Source organism: Ammospiza nelsoni, chromosome 3, assembly GCF_027579445.1.
Source record: "Ammospiza nelsoni isolate bAmmNel1 chromosome 3, bAmmNel1.pri, whole genome shotgun sequence".
NCBI classification, from domain to species: Eukaryota; Metazoa; Chordata; class Aves; order Passeriformes; family Passerellidae; genus Ammospiza; species Ammospiza nelsoni.
Window position 1 is genome coordinate 28,136,387 of NC_080635.1, and position 14,038 is coordinate 28,150,424.

At 40.6% G+C, this 14,038-nt stretch overlaps 2 protein-coding genes across 2 annotated transcripts in view; one reads left to right on the forward strand and one right to left on the reverse strand.

The window, feature by feature from the left end:
* Positions 1-5,845, reverse strand: part of PIGF (phosphatidylinositol glycan anchor biosynthesis class F) — a 25,857-nt gene extending 20,012 nt beyond the window's left edge. The window contains exons 1-4 of the mRNA XM_059467392.1: positions 5,797-5,845; positions 5,360-5,606; positions 3,605-3,696; positions 2,658-2,774 (exon numbers count right to left, since the gene is read on the reverse strand). Coding sequence (XP_059323375.1) covers positions 2,658-2,774; positions 3,605-3,696; positions 5,360-5,587 — 437 coding nt within the window. The 5' untranslated portion in view covers positions 5,588-5,606; positions 5,797-5,845. The remainder of the gene's footprint in view (positions 1-2,657; positions 2,775-3,604; positions 3,697-5,359; positions 5,607-5,796) is intronic.
* On the forward strand, positions 5,839-11,737 carry CRIPT (CXXC repeat containing interactor of PDZ3 domain). The gene is made up of 5 exons (XM_059467395.1): positions 5,839-5,914; positions 7,893-7,958; positions 8,371-8,425; positions 9,071-9,174; positions 11,269-11,737. The coding sequence occupies exons 1-5, from the start codon at positions 5,899-5,901 to the stop codon at positions 11,331-11,333; spliced, it is 306 nt and encodes a 101-aa protein (XP_059323378.1). The 5' UTR covers positions 5,839-5,898; the 3' UTR covers positions 11,334-11,737.
* The last annotated feature ends 2,301 nt before the right edge of the window (positions 11,738-14,038 follow it).

Consider the following 14,038-nt stretch of genomic DNA (forward strand, 5'->3'; position numbering starts at 1 on the left):
AACTCCTAATTTGCATAAGACTGACAACTGCAGCAATGTCTATAAACTTTGCATTTTCCACATTTCTTTCATTTAAACTAAGATAATCCTGCAGACAAAAGTAGCAATGATTAAGATAATAAACGAACATTAGTGGCAGAAAGGTCTTTAAAAGCCTAAAGTAATTATTTAACCCCTTTAAATTACACAGTACATTCAGTTCCACATCAAATAATGTTTGAATTAAGAGGTTAGCTGACAAAATAATCTATTGAGACAGCTCCTTCATAGACAAGATTTGGAATTCTTGGCTGTAGTAGGACTAAATACTAAGGAGCCCTTGGTGTGTGATGATGGCCCTACATTTACAAGGGGCATTTAATGTCTGTAAGAGTAAACAGCTCACAAACAAAGTGATAAAACAGGCATAATGAAAACAGGAAGAAGCCCTAATGATGTGGGTTTTTTACTATTTTTTGGCAACATCCAAATAAAATCTCTTCTCTACCCTGATTACACCTTATAATTGCTATTATAATTTCAACACACTTTCTCAGAGCAGTGATTTGAAACAAACAGTCTCCAAGAGGAGAGAGTGGAAAAAACCCCAAAAACTGGTTTCTTAAAGACTATTATGCAGGAGGCTATTTCAGCTAAGTTACTGAAACACCATTTAAATAACAGCCACATGCTGCCACGAATGCTGATAACCCTTTCTGCAGCTCTTACTTCCCTGTAACCACTCGCAGCAGCACATGACAGAGAATGATCAGTGCCATGACCCTGACATCAGTCACAACTCTCAATGTCAGAGTAAGGAGCCCAGAGATGCTGGCGTGGGCCCACCCCTTCCCAAAGACAGAATTAGTGAAAAGGGCCCTATTTATAGCTAACTAAGAATGGAAGCCTTTGTCATGTAGAATATACAGACTTTTTCTCACACATTCTATGTGCACATAGGCTTAAGGTTACTTAAGTCTAAAGTGCACTCAGGTACTTAAAAACAATTTTTTTTCCATACTAAGCTATACACCTAATCAGACTTTCAAGCTAAATGATCCAGTGCAATTCAATTCCCTAAATTCTGCTTTCAAGGAAAGCAGCTCTGTTGATTTCACCTAACCATCCTTTTCTTTCATTTAACCAGTCCCACCTCATTCCACATGGTTAAGTCAGAGACAACCTTTTAATGCATGTCTACACTCATCTCATGCCCAAATCTAAGATGTTCCAATTTCAAATGAAAAAACAGAAGATTATTTTTAAATGAGCAGCTTGCTACAATCCATAAAAAACCCTGCTACAATATTTCTTTGTAGTGCATATTCACTAAAAGTGTAAACAAACATCATTAATAATAAACATGTTTCTCACATAATGTCACATGGCTCACTAGTAAGAAGTACTGACAAATCCTCACAGCTAAAGTGTCAAAACAAGACAACTGCTTCCAATGCAATGATTGTGCTGAAATTGCATTAAGATCTAGACAAGGAAAGAAAGAAATCAACAGGCATTCAAAATCTACCTGGCACAAAGACAGACTGATATTGTTATACATCTGTTCAATTCAGCTGTTATTTCACATGCAAAAGCTCCAAAGATGACCAAGTGAATCAGCAAAGATTTATTTTGGCTAAATGACTCCTTGCTTTTATTACAGTATATTTACACTTCCACTGAAAATAACAAGTGTAAATGACTTGAATAAGGATTAAAGATATTTTTCAGTGCATTGAGAACTGAGATAAACCAAAATTTAATACCTGAAAGTAGCATTAAAGTCTCCTCCTCTAAAGGAGTGCAAAGCAAAAATAATTCCATAGGTTAGCAGTGTAATACAACCTTTTGCTGTCTTCTGAGATGAGACTTCACCATTACAAACTATTAAAAGGGAATGAATACTAAAATTTCATTGAATCTCAAGCATATGTGAAGCCTCTTTATGTTTCAGTGTTCCATTCTTTCAACCTGCTATTATTTATGGAATGACAAAAGGCAGAAGAAATGGAAATGTTCTGAAAAATACATTATCCTTGATAGATGCTAATGCCATGGCCACCACTGGAGGTGAAAACACTGTTAGAAGGCTTGTTTTACCTTAAACATACTCCTGAAAAAATGAATCCTTGAAAATTCTGACACTCAAAACAGCTTTCTTTGAAATTGAAAAAAGAGCATGGGTTAATGTTACATAACTAAGAACAGAGCAAGTTATGTGTAATTTTCAATATTGTATCCAAATTTAAAACAGGGCTTGTTTTGACTTCCTATCCCTACTTTAAAAGTCGTATTTACAAAGGTATTACTGGATCATGTGCAAGATTCCCCATGCACAGCTCAGTGTCAGGTCTCCCCTTTATCTGATAACCATCATATAGAACTGCACAATGTTTTTACTTTAGTAGAATATGTGCTGGAACTTTACTTCCTTCAAACACATATAAAGTGAAATTTAGCATCTGAGTACCAAAAATAAAAAGAAGCTGTTTTTCTGAATCAGTGTCTTCAAATAAATCTTTGTCAGAAAAGCTTTCATATGTCTGTAACCACAAACACAAAAACCACCCATCATCCAGGAAGTTCTTTGCTTTCCAAAAATTCCATTATATATTTTTTACACCAATTCTGTCCATTTCTATTCAGAGAAATATCAGAAACTTTAGATTAGGACTTACCCATTTTTACTAAATACCCGTATCCATGCCTGTATGTTTGGTCCCAGCAAACACAAGCATTGTAAAGTAGTAAATGTAGACAGAAGAACTGCAAACAAAAATGTCTCAGTCACTAACCTACAAAAAGAAAAAGAATATTACAAAATTAAGTGAGGTGGTTGCTAATGTTCTAAAAGTTCCAAGATTCAGGAAGAAAAAAGCCCCTCTAACTCAACTTATGAAAGCACGTGTGCTTTCTTAAACCTCATATTAAAGAATAAAATATTTTCTTCTTACTCTGTAGAAAAGTAAAGGAAGCTGGAAAGAGTTCTGCTGTTATCTCAAGAGTCAGATGCAGCAATTTTTAAAAAACCACAGTTGTACGTCACAGAGATCATTAGTTCCAAATTGAAGTGTGCTAGGATACTTACTCCCTTATTCCATTTATTTTTCCAGTTGTGACAGCAACCATGAAACCAAACTACATGAAACAATTGTTAGCCAACTACTTAGTGTATCTCTCAACACCCAGGTTGCTTCACACTTCTTTCTTTAAACTTTCATAACAGTGAGAACACTAATATCAAAAGGATGAAAAACAGGCAAGACGTGTGGTTTAGAATCTTATAGGGAAAATGACTAAATGAAGCTCCAAAAAGTGTTTGTGTCCATATGTTCACCATAAAAATTAAAGTAAACAGTTGTTTGTAACTGTGTTAGAATTTTTATTTACAGAAGTCACATTTAAGAGCTGGCTTCCAAAAAAACCAACTGAACAAGCAAACAAAAAAAAAGCCCAAAACAACCCAAAACCAAGAGAAAGCTGAAACAGCCACCCTTCTTCCCCCAGCTAGGAGCTGATCCCTTAACTTCTTGTGTACCAGAAAATTCCCAAGTACTTATACCAACACCTGCAAGGAGAGCTGCCCCTTAGAATATTTAGAGAAAGAGAGGGTCTTCTGACTTACTCTATGAGAGGTGCTCCATAAAGAACAATAATCGCATGAAACAGTATGCAAGACATGAAAAAGTATACACAGCATTTTAGAAATCTGGATATCTAAAAAAGAGCAATGAGGTATCAGAATAATGCTTCAAACCAAAACATAAGTAACACACATAGTCTATATCTTATCAAGAGCATGGTACTCTGATTACTTCTTTCATTTCAGCGGCAGCACAATACCATAGCATGGCACATTTCAAAACAGTTTTCCTGATATTAATACTTTAAATAAATAATTTAAAAAATCACACTCTACCTACAATTTTTTTTGGTGCATCCCATTAAGCAGGGCAAATATACAAAAAATATAACCAGAAATTACAAGATAACCACAAGTAATTTTATTGGACATTTTTACACTTCTGTTTTACAGCTGACTGTCACATCCATTCATTAAAAGGCAACTCTCACAAAAAGTGAAAAAAAAATTAAAAGCAAGAAAACACACAATATAAAAAAGTCTGCTATGTAAAGAATCAAAATTACATTAACTAAAACTACATGGCATCTCTTGAACTTAGCATCTTAAATTCTGAATAGATTTGAGAAATATCCATAACTTTCTATAAGTCTGCAAAACACATAATATTCAATGAACTTAAACGAGTTTCTGGGTACTCACTATATCATGTAGAAGCACAAACACTTGATAAACAGTTCTGATCAGGTCACCAATGCAAAATCCGTAACTTTCCTTGAACCCTTATTTTTCTATATTTATTCCTTTCTATATTTATTTCCTGGGATGAAATCTCACCTAGAACATGAAGTGTGCTTCATTTTCATATCACAGATGGTTAAAACGCTTCCTTCCCATCATGGCTTTGTGCATTTCACATCCTCCTCAGTCAGCAAAACTAGACAGGAGCTTTGCACACAAAGATATGCTGGCAGGGATGATTACTTAAATGCTTAAAAACCACCTCAGAGCATTACATCTTGCCTGGCTCAGCAAGTCAGGAGCAGAAGACTATTACTCCGACTTCAAAACTCTGGGGAATTCCCTCCCTGCTGGGTAAGTCATGTGCTGCTCCAAAATCACTCTGTTCCAAAGTTTTTCATTGGAATTCATATCTTTAATTCTCCCCGTTGCAAACTGTAACTACAAAAAGTTTCTCTCAACTTTAGATTCTTCGGTATGCAAATTTCATAATTTCATCATACAAGGAAAGGCAGACATTTTAATACTTTTCCATATGATTTTTTTAGTTGTTGAAATGTAGCATAGCATCTCTTTTATGTGTCAGATTACAAAAAAAATTTTTTTTTTTCCTTTTAAAGCCATTACAAACTTACAACTACACACCAGAAGTGTGTGATGACATTTTTTCCTGATATATCCACTTATCAAGAAGATAAGCCAGGCCTGGACTGCAAAATGAGTTTTGAGCCAGGTTTAATTTGAGCCAGGTTTAATTTAATTTTGCCAGGTTTTGCCACCACACAAATTCTTGGGATTACAAAGAACACTGCACTGACAAGAAACAGGAAAGCACAGAATCACTCACCTGAACAGGTTATTTACAGGTAGAGAAAGTTTGACATGATGAAAATACTGAAAAATTTGTTTCAAAAGGTGCTGCACTCAACTCACTAATGGAAAATGAGACAAATCAAAAATTGTCTTCTTTCTCATTTGATTACTTCAGAGAATTTGCTTCCCCTCTGTATTGCCTGGTAACAACTTAAGAATTTAAAAAAAAATAAAAAATCTTACCTTGTGACCAAAGGAACGTCTCTTAGGAGACTGATTAGGTTTAAGGACTAAGTGCAAGATTATATTAAGGGTAGCAACACAAACAGAACAGACACACAGCCACGCGAGGTGCGTTCCCAGCACGCTGAATCCGTCCAGGAGGAAAGCGGGGCCCAGCGTGGCCAGGACGATGGCCAGGGCGCAGAGCAGGTTGGCAGCCAGCAGCCTCCGCACCTCCGCCTCCCTCATGGCGTCCGGGCAGCGGCACCTGCAACACACCGAGCCCCGCCCCGTCACCGCCGCGCCGGGACCGCATCCTCCCCGGCCGCGGCGCGCAGGGCAGGGCTCCGGGCCGGGCCGGGCTGGGGGCCAAGGGGGGGATTTTGGGGCAGGAAACAGCTTTTGTTCAAAATAAGACCAAACCCCGCGCGGCCGCGGGCGCCGCTCACGCCTCTTACCGCGGAGCGCGCGGCGCCGCCCGGCTGCGGAAGGCGGCGGGGCCCGGCCGGAGGCGCTTCCGGGGCGGTGCCGGAAGCGGCGGCGGCTGTGGAGGGGCCGCCATGGTGTGCGACAAGTGTGAGTACGGGGGTACGGGGGGCTACGGGCGGCTCTGCCCGACCCGGCGGGCCCTGCCCTGCCCGCGGGGATCCAGGGCTGCCCTGAGCGGAGCAGCCGCCGCGGGTCCCCGGCTGCTCAGGGCGGGCCGCGGGTGGCGGTTGCCGGCAGGGCCCTGTGTGAGCTGTCGTTCTTCCCTATGTGAGCTGTTGTTCTCCATATGTGGAGTGTATTAATGTGCATAGTTTAAATGGTTTTGTCCTGTATCAGCAATAGCGTGAGCGGCAGGACCGGGGAAGGGATTGTCCCGCTGTACTCGGCACTGGTAGGGCTGCATCTCCAGTGCTGTGTTCAGTTCTGGGCCCCTCAATACAAAAAGGACACTGAGGTGGTAGAGCAGGTCCATAGAAGAGCAGCAGTGCTGGTGAAGGGCCTGGAGAACAAGGTTTGATGAGGAGCAGCCGGGGGTGTTGGGGTTGTTTAGTCTGGAGAAATGGAGGCTCAGGGATGGCCTTATGACCCTCTTCAACTCCCTGAAAGGAGATTGTAACCAGGTGGGGATCGGTCTCTTCTGCCGGGCAACAAGCCACAGGACAAGAGGACATTGTGTTGAACTGGGCCAGGGGACGTTTAGATTGGACATTGAGAAGAATTTCTTCCTAGGCATGGAGATGAGACATGGGAATGGGCTCCAGGAAGGTCCCCGGCTGCTCAGGGCAGGCCGCGGGTGGCGCTTGCCGGCAGGGCCCTGTGTGAGCTGTCGTTCTCCGTTCTCCGCCTGTGAGCGTATTAATGTGCATAGGTTAAATGATTCTGTCCTGTATCAGCAATAGCGTGAGCAGCAGGACTGGGGAAGGGATTGCCCCACTGTACTCAGCAGTAGTGAGACCGCATCTCCAGTGCTGTGTTCAGTTCTCACTACAAAGAGGACACTGAGGTGGCGGAGCGGGTCCATAGAAGGGCAGCAGTGCTGGTGAAGGATCTGGAGCATAAAATTTGATGAGGAGAGGCCGAGAGTGTTGGGGTTGTTTAGTCTGGAGAAATGGAGGCTCAGGGATGGCCTTATGACCCTCTTCAACACCCTGAAAGGAGGTTGTAGCCAGATGGGGATTAGCCTCTTCTGCCGGGCAACAAGCCACAGGACAAGAGGACATTGTGTTGAACTGGGCCATGGGACGTTTAGATTGGACATTGAGAAGAATTTCTTCCTAGTCATGGAGATGAGACATGGGAATGGGCTCCAGGAAGGTCCCCGGCTGCTCAGGGCAGGCCGCGGGTGGCGGTTGCCGGCAGGGCCCTGTGTGAGCTGTCGCTCTTCCCTGTGTGAGCTGTTGTTCTCCATCTGGAGCGTATTAGTGTGCATAGGTTAAATGATTCTGTCCTGTATCAGCAATAGCGTGAGCGGCAGGGCCGGGGAAGGGATGGCCCCAGGGTACTCGGCACTGGTGGGGCTGCATCTCCAGTGCTGTGTTCAGTTCTGGGCCCCTCACTACAAAAAGGACACTTCTATGGAGCGGGCCCATAGAAGGGCAGCAGTGCTGGTGAAGGGTTGGGAGAACAAGGTTTGATGAGGAGCGGCCGAGGCTGTTGGGGTTGTTTAGTTTGGAGTGTTGGAGGCTCAGGGATGGCGTTATGACCCTCTTCAACTCCCTGAAAGGAGATTGTAGCCGGATGGGGATCGGCCTCTTCTGCCCGGCAGCAAGCCACAGGACAAGGTGACATTGTGTTGAACTGGGCCAGGGGACGTTTAGATTGGACATTGAGAAGAATTTCTTCCAAGTCATGGAGATGAGACATGGGAATGGGCTGCCCAGGAAGGTGCTGGAGTCACCGTCCCTGACGGTGCTTCAGGAAAGACTGGACATGGCACTCGGTGCCAAGGTCCAATTACATGGTGGTGATAGGTCACAGGTTGGACTCCATGGATTCAGAGGGCTTTTCCCACCTAATTGACTCTTGTGCTTCTGAGTTTTTTCCTTTGTAATGTTTCCTTATGTAGGTGAGAAGAAGCTTGGAACGGTGATCACTCCTGATACATGGAAAGATGGTGCAAGAAACACTACAGGTAACCTCAGCAAGGTTTAGCAGCTTGCTTTTGAGGTATTAGAAAGCCACCTGGGCACCTGAGCTATGTTACCGTCTTAAGACCAAAACTTAATATTACTAATCAAGTTAAATATTAAGTCATGTACTTTCCCTCCCATGCTGATTTAATGCACTGGTAATTTATTTGCCCAGAACTCTTTCATATTGAATTTGTCTGGTTTTGTTCTCTGTTTTTTTCCTTCTTGCATGGGAGGGCAATACATAGAGTATTTAAATGGGGCATAAAATGTTCTGTTCCCCTAATGCTGTGCTCAGTATTTTATCTCTCTTTGTGACTTTATTTGCATATGTGTAAAAGTTGTAAATTAAGATTTTTAAAGTATTCTTGGAAGGGGATAATTGATTTTGGTTTTGTTTTTTTTTTTTTGTAGAAAGCGGTGGTCGTAAATTAAATGAAAACAAGGCATTGACCTCAAAGAAGGCAAGGTTAGTACTTAACACTGATTTTGGCTAAAAACATCAGTTAGCAAACTAACTGAGGTCTGTTTCCTGCATAGCTGGGCAACCACTCCAAACTTGTCCAAAGTACACTTCATAAAGTAAAATTGCAGGGATTATGGTATTTGATTTGTTGGTAAAAATACATCCATACATATTTCATGGGTGATTTCTGCTCAGCCATAGAGTATTTTATTGCAGTTCTCACTGGAATTGCTGGAATTTGGTGCTGTTGTATGAGAGAAGATGAGAATACTTATTTTCTGTGCTAAGATTGCCAGGATAATCTCTTGAGCATTTCCTTCATGTCTGCAGGACTTTCTGTTTGCAAGGGGCCAAGGAAGGTGTTTTAAGTTCAAAGTCATGTAGTATCTTAATAAAAATAAACATTTCTAGTTCTGCTTTCATGAAGTTGTTTTCTGTGATGGAAGAAATGTCTCTTAATAGGGAAAGTGGGAGCTTTTCTGCATACTTTGTGTAGCCTGTTAGAAATAATTATTGTATGTCCCTTTTCTAAATTACAGTTTTTGCTGGAGTTTCTGACTGCACCCTCTAGCTTAGACTTTTTAGGATGAGGCAGAAAAAAGACTTCATTTCAGGATGCATAAATAAAATATTTTTCCTTTTTCCCAGGTTTGATCCTTATGGAAAGAACAAATTTGCAATATGTCGGATTTGTAAGAGTTCTGTCCACCAGCCAGGGTCCCACTATTGTCAAGGATGTGCCTATAAAAAAGGTGAGTTTCACTGAGTGCCAAAATACCACAGCTTGGCTTGGGACAAGAGAGGAGGTACAACACTTAAATTTGTATTTATGAGGAGAAGTACAACACTTAAATATGTATTTATTTATTAAGATGAGATTTAATTGCTATCTTCAGCTACTGATAGGCAGGCACAGGGAACATGGAGTCGGACTCTTAGGTACACAGTAATAGAATAAGAAATAAAGTACACAGGTTAGAATGTGGAAAATTCTAATTATATACAAGGAAAGCAATTTTTGAGTCTGGGAGTGATCAAATACTCTGGTAGCAGGAGCCATCAGAGATTGTGGAATCTTTACTGCAGATATTCAGAGAATGGCTTGAACAGTCCTGAGCCAGGACTGTTCTTTCTTATCCAAGTTGGCTGTTTTGAGTGGGGCGTGACAAGAGACTGAAGGAGATTCTTTTAAACCGTTGTTATTCTGTGATTATGCTTTTTTAGAATGTTTCTGGTGTCTGAAGCAGTACATTTGGAAATTTAATCTTGGCAATTGCTTAGAGAACTGTCATCTAACAAGTTTGATTTTCCTCAAAATCCCAAAAAAACCCCTGGTCTTCTAAAACTCAGTTGCTTGTTGCAGTCTCTTTTCTGGTCCCTTCTCTCCTCTCCCATTTTTGTAATAACTAAATCTAAAATTCTGGATGGAAAAAAGCATCATGAAGTCAGTTACATTATTTAATGCTAAAGAGTTCTTATAGCATGAGGTGAACTGATTTTTAGGTGCAGAGCTACAGCTCACCAGCTTTGTTTATGAAATTAATTGTTCAATAAATATATGCTGTGTCACTGTGTCAGTGGTTTAGCAGCCTGCTGTAGGAATGTTGCCTGCTGAGTCGTCCCCAGACAGCTGCCTGAATCCCATACTGTAGAACCTTGTACTCATTCTAAAATTTGTCTGGTTTGGGTGGGCTTCAGCATTTGATATTTCTTTGTGTATCTTTCCAGGCTGAACCTGTTATCTTCATAAAATTAGGAACTTTTTTAATTGAGGTTCTAGCTCTGACCATCAAAGATGTCATTAGGGCATACTTCTTGAAGCAAATGCAGTCATACAGCTCAGTGCTTCAGCTTTTGCATATCTCTGAAACTGGGAGGCAATCTCAAGTTAATTAATCTCAGTTTAAACCTGAAGTCAGTATTTAGTGGGCTGCATTTTGTTCTTCAGAGTAAATCATGTGCCATGTTCTCTGCTGTTCTCTTCCTAATGAACTGCTAGAAACATGTCCAGTCATGATGTCAGTATATGACACAATTTGGAGAAAGCAGCAGTAGATCCATTTTTTGTCTGTAGGTGAATGTTTGTGTAAATTGAGGTGTGGTCCTACCAGATGAAAGATTTAGCACCTTTCTGCTTTGAAAGGAGAGGGAAAGATTGAGACAACCCACCCTGCTGCCCAACTTGTGTACATTTTGGTACTCTGGTCTTTTGACTTGACACTCTTAGAGTTTAGGACAAGTACTTTGGGACATCAGTGTTCAGCACTTCAACTCTCAAGTATTCTTGGTGTTCATTGTTTTTCACTTCTGCTCTATAAATACCTTAATTCTATGAAAACATGTTCTGAACTTCCACAGTTCTCCAAAGCACTCCACCTGTGAGTGTCCCATTTAGCAGTCAGTTTGTTGGTGACTGTGTTTTCTTAGTCGTGCTGCTGTCTGCCCATCTCAGGCCTCGTTTGTGTACAGGACTTAAAATGATTAGCAGTACACCATTTCTACCTTTTGGTCAGAAGTGAGCCTTTCCTGGCTCTCTTCAGGCATTCCAGCAAATTATAGAGGCTTCCAGCAGTATTGTGAATGATAATGCTCTCAAAATAGAGTTTATTTTCTTCAGAGGAAGGATTACACACAGGCTGCGCATATTAATTTGTATTAGAAGTTACAATATTACTTCTAAGTTTGTAGTATCTATTGAGAACATGTCTGAGGACAGATAGATTGTTACTAAGAGCTCATTTGAACAATTTCTTGAGAAAAATGCTTACAAAAACATAGTAACTGTGTTTTTGAGTAAAGATTTTAATAATTTTAAAATCATTGACACACTTTTTGTGTGCTTATAGGCATCTGCTCAATGTGTGGCAAGAAGGTCTTGGATACGAAGAACTACAAGCAAACATCTGTCTAAATGTACTGACTAGTCTTTTTATGAACTTTACCTTCTGTGTCTTTGTACAGTAACTTTTCTCTAAAATGATTTGTGAATATTACTTTCTGGATTATAGTACTTGGAATGAGAGGTAAAGACAGCCTGCTTGCCTAAAATGTACATAGTATTTGATTATTGTTGTTTTAGCACTAATATTGACTGGTATTTAAAGGTAATGGCTTTCAGCAACTGTTAGAGCTCAAAGGGAAGGAGAAGAAGCAAGTGGATGGGTTGAAATTAGATTGCCATCAGAACAGAGATCTTTGAGATGAAGACTTTTTTTTTCCCAATCACAAGTCTTCTGCTTGTCTCATGGTCATGTTTTGTAGATGTATAAAATATGAACTTGCATCAACTCATTAAAGTATCTTCATTTAGTTGTATGTCTGTAAGTATTTATAATTATTCTAATCCCAAAGTATTGTGACCTTGCTCTTCAGATTTTAATGCAATTGTCCTGTTGTATTTTGTTTCTGCCTACAATATGGTTGGTTAAATCACAAATTGTTAAGCTAGTGAAATCTGGTGTGTTGCCCTACCAGCAACCAAGCCCCACTGCTGCTCCCTCACTCTCCCACCATCAGGATTGAGGAGAGAATTGGAAGGGTAAAAGCCTGAAAATGTGGGATAAAGACAGTTTAATAGGGAAAACAAAAGAGAGAATTAATTCACTACTTCCCATGGGCAGTCAGGTGTTCAGCCATCTTCAGGAGAGCAGGGCCCCATCACCCATTATGGTTTCTTGGGAAGACAAACTGATCACTCAGAATAACCCCCTTGCCCCTCTTCCTCCCACTTTATCCACTGAGCATGGTGTCATATGGTCTGGAATGTCCCTTTGGTCAGTTGGGGTCACCTGTCCTGGCTGTGTCTCCTCCCAGCCTCCTGGGCAGCCCCAGCTTCATTCCCATTGTGGCAGTGCAGAAGGCAGAAAAGGCCTTGGCTCTGTGTAAGCCTGCTCAGCAATAACAAAAACATCTCTGTATTATCAACCCTGTGTTCAGCACAAATGCAGAACACAGCCCCAGTAACCCACTAACACTGAGGAAAACGAACTGCCCCCCATCCAACACCAGCACAGGCTTCAGGACTGATCAGCTCTTCCCTTGTTAGCCCCCAAGGAGACTTTACATATGGTATCAGGTGGCCCAAGGCAATAAAATAATGAGCATCAATTTCTAAATATCTCAGTCTCATAATATTCTAAGGTAGTCTGTCTTTTAAATACTGGGTTTGAGTTCTGTAGTGTAATTGCTTATATACATGTCAAATTTAAAAGATCAAAGCAGGCTGCCTGCTTTCCAGCTCTGGTTTGATACAAGGAGTCAGTCTCTGAGCATGAGAGGCTGGCTGTGGCTCTGCAATTCTTTTGTCTTTTGCTTAGTTTCTACATATTAAAGCAATTCCTGTTATGGAGCATAATTATTCCTCTGCATGTATTTTAAGAAAATTATTCATTCTTAATTCACGGTTAATTTTTAATTCATTCTTAATTTAGGGCGAAGAATTATTAATTCTTAATGCATGGTGAAGTTTTTACTAGACCTATTAAAGTGTTTACTCCCCTGCATCCTCCTCTTGGCAATTTCATGCTTCTGCAACTGTCTTTCAACTGTAACAGAAAAACTACCAATGAGAATTTCCCTATCAACAGATTCTGTTTTGGGTTCCTTTTTGTTCTCATATGATTACAGAGGAAACTACATGACTAATGGAAACTGAAAAAGTTGCTGTTCCTACTGTAGGGCAAAATGAAGAACACTGGGTTACAGTTATCCTCTGCTGTTGCCTTCCTGCCTTGCAGTTGCTGAAGAGGTAGTTATTTTTGGCATTTTATGTTTGCTGAGAAGCTTTGTCAGGATAGTGGAATGAGCTGGGCCTCCCCAAAGAGAGGAATGCTGCTGCTTTTTATTGCAAAAGCTTCTCCTGCTGTAACAACTGCATGGAGATACATGGATTAGCTAGCTGGTGATAGCTTGGTGTTGGCCACTTGTTTCCAAACACATCAAGGAATTCCCATATTAGTGTATATGACGCATCCTTTATATGGTTGAGAAGAAAATGTCTGTCATTGGCTTCAAGTTTCACAGCAAACTTGTCAGCAGTGTGTGTGACAATTTCAGGTGGCAGGTTCTCCAATAATCCCTGAACTCTTCACCCTTAATGGATATGTGCTATAGGATTGATTTTTGCTATTCTGTGAATAAAACTTCTCTTCCTAAAACTGGCCAGTATCTCTATTTCAAAAGCATGGCATCATAATTCTTGAATGAATTGAATGTTTATTGCACTCCATAAATATTGGCATTGAATGAATTCCTCCTTTTGAAGGAAGTATTGAAGATTGAAGAACAACAGGAATTTAAATAATGTGATGCTTGGTTCATATTTTTTTTTGTGAATTGAGCTTTTTTACATTTGTTTTATTACTGGACAGCTGCTTTTGCATGTTAGAATCTGTTTTTGTTGTAAAAGGACAGGTTTTGATTTGATGGGATTTTTTTAATCGTGCATACAAACTCTTCTGTTTTTTAGTGTTTTTTTTACACACTCAGGATCTTTCATCTGTAGCTCTCAAAGCTCCTCAGCTTCATGAGAGTATCACTTCCAGAGATCTGTAAATTTTGCTGATATAACACTCAACTTTCAGGAAAGCTCATTTTCCGAGCATTATTTTGAAGTCT

Bases quoted from the DNA above. Each gene is read 5' to 3' on its own strand.
- CRIPT (XM_059467395.1), top strand. The intron at 8,426-9,070 runs GTTAGTACTTAA...CCTTTTTCCCAG, and splicing joins TTGACCTCAAAGAAGGCAAG to GTTTGATCCTTATGGAAAGA. The intron at 9,175-11,268 runs GTGAGTTTCACT...GTGTGCTTATAG, and splicing joins AGGATGTGCCTATAAAAAAG to GCATCTGCTCAATGTGTGGC.